This window comes from Triticum dicoccoides, chromosome 6A, assembly GCF_002162155.2.
Source record: "Triticum dicoccoides isolate Atlit2015 ecotype Zavitan chromosome 6A, WEW_v2.0, whole genome shotgun sequence".
Classification (NCBI taxonomy): Eukaryota; Viridiplantae; Streptophyta; class Magnoliopsida; order Poales; family Poaceae; genus Triticum; species Triticum dicoccoides.
This window is the reverse complement of record NC_041390.1, coordinates 603564250-603572205: the sequence shown is the minus strand read 5'-3', so window position 1 is coordinate 603572205 and position 7956 is coordinate 603564250. Positions and strand designations below refer to the sequence as shown.

Here is a 7956-nt window from a genome sequence, read left to right as displayed (position 1 = left end):
TACCCTTGTAGACCGTAAGCGGAAGCGTTAGCACAACGCGGTTGATGTAGTCGTACGTCTTCACGGCCCGACCGATCAAGCACCGAAACTACGGCACCTCCGAGTTCTAGCACACGTTCAGCTCGATGACGTCCCTCGAACTCCGATCCAGCCGAGTGTCGAGGGAGAGTTTCGTCAGCACGACGGCGTGGTGACGATCTTGATGTTCTACCGTCGCAGGGCTTCGCCTAAGCACCGCTACGATATTATCGAGGTGGACTATGGTGGAGGGGGGCACCGCACACGGCTAAGAGATCCAAGGGATCAATTGTTGTGTCTTTGGTGCTAGCCCTGCCCCTCTATTTATATGTTGAGCCCCGGGGTCGAAACTTGGAGCAAAAGCCTCCTCAAAGTCGGTTTTTCCCGAAAGGCAAGAGTCCCACTCGGACTCCAGGACCAAACGCCACAATCCTTGGCGTCTGGCCCAGACGCCATGGGCCTCGGCGTCTGGCCCAGGGCCAGACGCCAGGGTCTCCGGCGTTTGGCCCCCTGAACTCCGCAAAACTCCTTTTGCACCGATCTAAAGCCTCATGGGCTTGACCCCTTGGCCTAACCATATCATCCAATATATGAATCTTTACGTCTCGACCATTTCGAGACTCCTCGTCATGTCCCCAATCTCATCCGGGGACTCCGAACTCCTTCGGTACATCAAAACATGTAAACTCATAATATAACTGTCATCGTAACCTTAAGCGTGCGGACCCTACGGGTTCGAGAACAATGTAGACATGACCGAGACACGTCTCCGGTCAATAACCAATAGCGGGACCTGGATGCCCATATTGGCTCCTACATATTCTACGAAGATCTTTATCGGTCAGACCGCATAACAACATACGTTGTTCCCTTTGTCATCGGTATGTTACTTGCCCGAGATTCGATCGTCGGTATCCAATACCTAGTTCAATCTCGTTACCGGCAAGTCTCTTTACTCATTCCGTAATACATCATCTCACAACTAACATATTAGTTGTAATGCTTGCAAGGCTTATGTGATGTGTATTACCGAGAGGGCCCAGAGATACCTCTCCGACAATCGAAGTGACAAATCCTAATCTCGAAATACGCCAACCCAACATCGACCATTGGAGACACCTGTAGTACTCCTTTATAATCACCCAGTTACGTTGTGACGTTTGGTAGTACCCAAAGTGTTCCTCCGGTAAACTGGAGTTGCATCATCTCATAGTCATAGGAACATGTATAAGTCATGAAGAAAGCAATAGCAACATACTAAACGATCGGGTGCTAAGCTAATGGAATGGGTCATGTCAATCAGATCATTCTACTAATGATGTGACCTCGTTAATCAAATAACAACTCATTGTTCATGATTAGGAAACATAACCATCTTTGATTAACGAGCTAGTCAAGTAGAGGCATACTAGTGACACTTTGTTTGTCTATGTATTCACACATGTATTATGTTTCCGGTAAATACAATTCTAGCATGAATAATAAACATTTATCATGATTATAAGGAAATAAATAATAACTTTATTATTGCCTCTAGGGCATATTTCCTTCACGAGGACCTACGTGACATCCCTGGAATAGTTCAAGGACCTACAGTGCACTTCACTCTGCAAGTAATAACCCATATATGGCTAACTACATGTATGCACCCGCTTATAGTAGACATGATAATTTGGAACAACTTTTATGTTCACATATCCTTCTTATATGCTCCCTTTAAACGCTCTTATATTTCTTTACACAGGGAGTACTATGTATCCTTACTAGATGGATGTGTTTATTATTTCAGTCGAAATGTCCCAAACTGTTCTCTTTTTGCCCATACTTTACTTGAAATCTATTCCAGCAATTTCCTTGACTCAAAAAAAGATACAACTATTTCTGTGTCTGAACGGTCACAGTTTATTTCCCACACAATGGTCATAACTTGTCGGCTCCTGCTATGTAGCGGTGGGGGGTGGGGGCAAAAATGCCAATGGGTTTTTGAAATACAATTTTGTACGGCAAAAAAATTATTCAACTTTTTTTCTGAACACACATACACATGTATAATATGTATGTGCAAAATTTCATAACAGTATACCTTCACACGTGGCGAACAAAATTAGACAATCCAAAAATGGGCCAATTGAGATCCTAATTAACGACCCTCCCAACCCACATCCCTCCTAACCCTAGCCGCCGCCTCCAAATTACCTCACTGTCGCCGTATCACTGCTAGACAAAGGCTGGTGATGGATGATGGCGGAGGCGGGGCCGTCCTCCATCGTTGCTCTAGGGCGCGGCGCCGATAGATTCTCGTGCAGGTGCCCCGGTCTACTCTCACGCGTTCGGTCCCCTCCAAGGCGGCGAGTTGATCTGGTGGGGGTGGCTCGGCCTGGCCGCGCGGCTCAGCGTTCCTTCGACCGCGGTAGCGATCATCCTCGCAGCCGATGGTGTCGGCTGGTCGCACGCCATGATGGGGTGGGGTGGCAGCCTCCTATCCTAGCTCATGGAGGTCTTAGCCAACTATAGAGGTGTCACGATGTCGCATTTGTCTTAGTCGGGCCTGGCCCGTCGGTTAATGCCGGCGACGAGGGACGTGAGGCGCGAGTACCAATAAAACTAAGTCGACCTCGGTCATGGCGGATGATGGCAGCGTCTTTGTGTCGTTACCTTGATGATGGCATCGCCTTGCAGTTCTTGTCTCCTCATTTGGGCTACTCGGGGGGAAACCGAAGATCTGGATCTTATGGATTGGGTGATGGCGATGCGCGGCGCCGTTCTCCCTCCTTGGGGCATCATCTTGGAGTAGGCGGTGGAGGGGTCAGAAGGTGGAGCATTGTGGCATATACCACATCGACGGCGGCGTGTGTCGGCGACATGGTGCAGCGGGGTGTCGGCGATGGACGTGGGATGATGGACACGCGCAGGCAGGTGGCGTTGTCTGGCGTCGTGGTGGTGTTGGTGGCAGAAGGGTCTGGCAAGATCAATGCGTGGATCACGCCTGAAGATGGGACAATGGATGATGGCGACGATGGATTCTAGAGTGTGCGCATGAGGTGCACGTTGAGGGTCTACTACATCGGTTGGTGCTTCCGGCTAGCCGACAGGCAGTTTGGTGAGGCCACCGGTTTTCATGGTGTGTGTTGGCGAGAGAGGCCAGGACGCATCATAAACCTTGTAGGTAGGGAGGTGGCTTTGGGTCAATTCATATATCTATTTTGCAAGGCTTTGTTGAATAATATAATAAAGATGGTTGTGTCCATCGCTCGATGTAGAGGCCGGGGGATTACCCCCTTTCCCAAAAAGATAGGCCAATTTTTTGTCTACAAATCACATATTTAAAAAAAATCACACAATGTAAGTTTTCGTGGTTTTTAATCAAGTTTTTAAAAAATTTAAATATGTTTACTGAATAGTTTTAAGTATCGAGCTCCGTGTAGCTCGGTCACCACTCGGGTGGGTGGTCCATTCTCCGTCCCCCCCCCCCTCTCTCGGTGATCGAATAGAACTTATATATGTATTCTCCTTCTATTTTACAGTTCATGACCCAAGATATGATGCTCTTTGATTTTGTGCAGCGGTGATATTGCTTTCATTGAGGATATATACTGAGTACAATAAATTAAAGTAACTATGGCATTGACAATGCTGATATTCTTGTCGCCCTAAAAAGCGTTTGATCACCATAAGTAACTCAATCGAGTTTTCCTTTCCGGCTTATAAGACTTATCTTAACTTTTTTGTTTTTCCAATTTAGAGGGCTCATCTCCATCAGTTTCCAATGCACATTAATTCTTTGCATACTAGAATTAAAAAAGAACACACCAATGCATGTAATGTTCCTACTCATCTAGTGGCCAAGCATGCATGCACTACAATTAATCCAAATTAATGCATGAGTTTAATTGGGGCAGTTTTGTAAAGTACGAGATACATTCCTACACTCACAAAATGCCTTGGTTGAGATTTGATATTTGAGCCCTATAAACCGGAAGGGGGTGGCGAGTATCATGTACTAGTTTCATGCATATGACACTAGTGTATGATACTACAACCGTAGTGAATAGTATCATATGTTAGTATCATAGATGACTTTATTTATTGACATGCATGACATAAAGTAGCACAATATTTAATATGATACAGTATAATGATATAATACTCAACCCTCTCTTTCTTCGTTTAATTTTATGTCACCTCATAAAATTTGTCTAGTTGGCATGCATGATACTACTTATGATACTCTCATTACGACCAACCTTAAGGATTGACTCACTTCACGCACACAGTTACCTTTTATTGCTACGTACTCACCTTTAATTGCAACTTCACTGTTACAAACCACAACACCACTACACCGTTTAGCATTTACCGTGAATCCTTGCAGTTTTTGCGCTTATCAATTCCTTCAGCTGCTTGTGGAATCTGTAATTTTACTTTAACAAAAGATTTACAATTGATCCCTACTACATATCCGAATAGCACTGACCCCTGATCATCGACCGAGGCGTGACCACGAGGCAGTGATATGTCTTACCACTCACTACTACATGCGGAACATCACTGACGTGCCAATTAATATCATCACTAGTGCGCAACTGGCCCGTCTATGACTCCGGGTCAGTGTTGACTTCTTTATCAGTGACTAGCCCTCTGACGGTCAGAGATGACAAACCAATGACTACCTATTGCCACTGATGTCCAGGCTGGCCGATCAGTGATGACATGTATTTGCTAAAGCACAAGACTTATACACATCACAATTCACAAGCACATCCACTTTCATCTCTTCAAAGCATTGCATTTCACACATATTTAGAGATAACATAGCCACCAAAAAAGTGAAACGAAAAATTATCCTATACTTCTAACAAAATGGTCGATGACGACATGAATCTTGGCGTTGACGTTGATGAGATTCCTACCTGATCGAATGAGCAAATTTCACTCCAGAGAATCCAATAATCGACCTTCCACTTCACCCACTTCAAATTGACAGTGAAGATAGTTTAAGTCAACAAATCAACGAGGAAGTTGAAGGCGGCTACTTTTTCACTAATTTTCAAAAACTTATTTCACTCCTTTGAAAAAAATAACTAGAACTGAAACATAATTGAAAATTCAAACTAGTTAAAATATATCCAAGGTTGGTCTTGATTTAAAGTCGACCTAAATACAAATATATAAAAAGTTTCCAAAACAAAAATTCAGTTTAAAAGTTATGAGCAATTCAAAATGCTAGATTGAAAATAAAAGGGAAGTTTTTTGTTTGGAGAGAGAGAGGAGGACGACATGTGAAAGCATCCTCCACTAGTTTGCCTAACAAAAATCTGTGCATGTCAGTTGTACTAGCTGTGTATTCCATTTGTATCTTCAAATGTGAAAAGGATTTTATTTTCTTTGCACGAATATTAAAGTCTGAGGTGTAAGATGGTCCTTTGCCGGTACATACCGGCCGGTTCCGGTAAAAGAGATTTTGCGGTGTTAACGACCGACGTACTTCTCCCGTATCTTTCGATCAGGTACGTGTACATATATATGCCACCCGTAAATACTGGACAGGATAGATATCGATCGGGCCTCTCTCGATGGGGACGCCACCTGCCGCTGCCGGCGGCGACCGGCTGAGCAACCTTCCGGACTGCCTCCTGCACAGCGTGCTGTCGCACCTCCGCTCCCGGCAGGTGGTGCACACCAGCCTGCTCTCGCGCCGGTGGAGGCACCTCTGGCGCGACGTGCCGTGCGTCGACATCCACCACCGCGACTTCCTCCTTGACGAACCGGAACCGGAGCCGTCCTACAACGGCCCTTACGACGCGGCCATGTACGACGCGTACAGACGAGCGCGGGACGAGAGAAGGGGCAGGGAGATCACGCAGCGACAAGACTTCGAGGACTTCGCCGACTCCGTCCTGCCCCTCAACGCCGCGTCGCCGCTCGACGCGTACCGGCTGCACCTCGGCGGCGACGTGGACCTCCGCAGGGGCATGGACCGGTGGATCCGCCGCGGCCTTGCGCGCCGCCCCGCCGAGCTCCGCGTCGCCTGCGACTACGATCATGGCGCTGGCGGCCATCACAGATCTCACAAAGATCCCTTCTTTTCCTTCGGCATCTTCAGCCGCACACCCACCGCCACCAGCCGTCTAACGAGGCTGTCCCTCTCCGGATTGATCCTTTTTGAGAGCTTCGAGGAGGAGCTGAGATCCCAGTGCCCTGTCCTGGAAGACCTGCACCTCGTCAACTGCGAGTGCCACCGGCGGTCCTGGGACGACAACGCCAACCGCATCTGCATCGCCTCCCGGTCGCTCAAGAGGTTGGCCATCGAGGGCAGTTCCAGCGAGGCGGCGCGACTGTGCCTCACCGCTCCTGCCCTTGTTTCCTTGAACGTCGGCATGCCGGTCGCCGTGGAAGAAGAGATGCCATCCCTCGCCGTGGCATCCATCTCGTGCCATGCCGGCGTACTCGGTCTCCTGAAATCCCTTCGAACTGCCAGAGCTTTGGAACTGCGGTGGTTCACCACATGGGTACGTTCGTACAGTTCTATCCATCTTTGTGCATGAACTGATGATCTTTGTGCATCAAATCAACTGATCTATATATGTTGTATCCATGGATTTCAAATGCAGGCATTGGTTGGGGAGGAACCCGAACTATTCAGCGAGTTCCATAACCTGAGAACATTGGTCCTGACAGAATGTCAGATTGGGGATGGATGCCAGGTTCTGGCGCATGTGTTGAAGAGCTTCCCGAATCTGGAGAGAATCGTGCTGCAAGATTGCATGGTGCTGTATCTTTCTTTTCCCAAGTGTCAAACTAATGTATAGAGAGTTTACTATAATAATATGTCAACTTTGGCTTATTAATCTACTACCATCATCTCACTACATTCATGATCACAGATCTCGGGGAGTTGTATGAGGGCCAGTCACCGTGGCGCCCCACTCCACGGGTGCTGCCAGAACCTCAAATCGATACAAGTCAAATATGAAGGGCATGATGTCGCTCATCTGCCGGTTGCCGCGTTGAGGGGGATTCCAAAGAATGCGGTCAAGTTGCACCGCGGCGGCCAAAGACCTATCAGTCCCGTCGAGTGGCTCGACTGGATGCAGCGCATCGTCTCCTGCAGCAGCCATGCCATTGGCCTAAGCCAGGTACCTTTCATGGCTACAAGCTACTGCTACCGCTAGATCCTACCCACTTCTAATTCCATCTCAAAACCTTCCTCGTGGTGGGTCGCCATGTAAGTAGCTAGCATATATATTGATTCCCGTTGCTCTCTGTCTCTTACAGCGATATGCGGCTGCTGCCTCTGCCGTCGCCCCTCTGTCAGACTCCGACGAAGAGCACGAGTCCACTACACGGAAGCACCTTGCCAGCAAGAAGCATGCGAGGGACATCGCCTTCAAGGCGCGCCAAAGGGGCCATCTAACCTGATTCTGAAGATCAATCGGTCTGCAAGGTGGACAAGCTAATAAGCCGTCCACTGCACACTGAAACCCTTCCAGACCATTTGCTGCTATCTTGTTTCCTTCAAAAAGGGATCTTCTCCCTTTCTCTACATACACACGTTGGTTGGAGAGGAAAATGTGTGCTTATATTTCTCTGTGCGCAAGGGATGAAAACAAAGCTTTTGTTGGTGTCCGGTGGAAACATTTTATTCATTCTTGTTCTATTTCCAAATGACCGTCATGTGCTCTACTGGAAACGATCCCACGCGAACCTTGCAGGTTCCCTGCTCATCGTTTTATAGTCCATATAAAGAGGAGAACACCATTGTACTACGTACGTTTCACAGAATTATGAACAAAGAAACCTCTACCCATTTTGCAAAGTGTATGTTTTTAGGTTATTCTATATGTGTATGTAGTTGTGTGCGTCCGCAAGGTTGACTACATCCTAGGTTCAAAAAAAAAGGTTGAGTACATCCTCTACACTGAGATGAGCATGGGCAGC

At 47.4% G+C, this 7956-nt stretch overlaps 1 protein-coding gene across 1 annotated transcript; it reads left to right on the top strand.

The window, feature by feature from the left end:
* Positions 1-5591: 5591 nt before the first annotated feature.
* LOC119316084 (MEIOTIC F-BOX protein MOF-like) lies at positions 5592-7729 on the top strand. Its single transcript, XM_037590456.1, has 4 exons — positions 5592-6527; positions 6630-6785; positions 6903-7154; positions 7294-7729. The coding sequence occupies exons 1-4, from the start codon at positions 5592-5594 to the stop codon at positions 7435-7437; spliced, it is 1488 nt and encodes a 495-aa protein (XP_037446353.1). The 3' UTR covers positions 7438-7729.
* The last annotated feature ends 227 nt before the right edge of the window (positions 7730-7956 follow it).

Excerpts from the sequence above, each read along its gene's own strand:
- LOC119316084 (XM_037590456.1), top strand. The coding sequence starts at position 5,592 with ATGGGGACGCCACCTGCCGCTGCCGGCGGCGACCGGCTGAGCAACCTT. Across the intron at positions 6,528-6,629 it reads TGCGGTGGTTCACCACATGG|GCATTGGTTGGGGAGGAACC; the intron begins GTACGTTCGTAC and ends TTTCAAATGCAG. Across the intron at positions 7,155-7,293 it reads ATGCCATTGGCCTAAGCCAG|CGATATGCGGCTGCTGCCTC; the intron begins GTACCTTTCATG and ends TGTCTCTTACAG.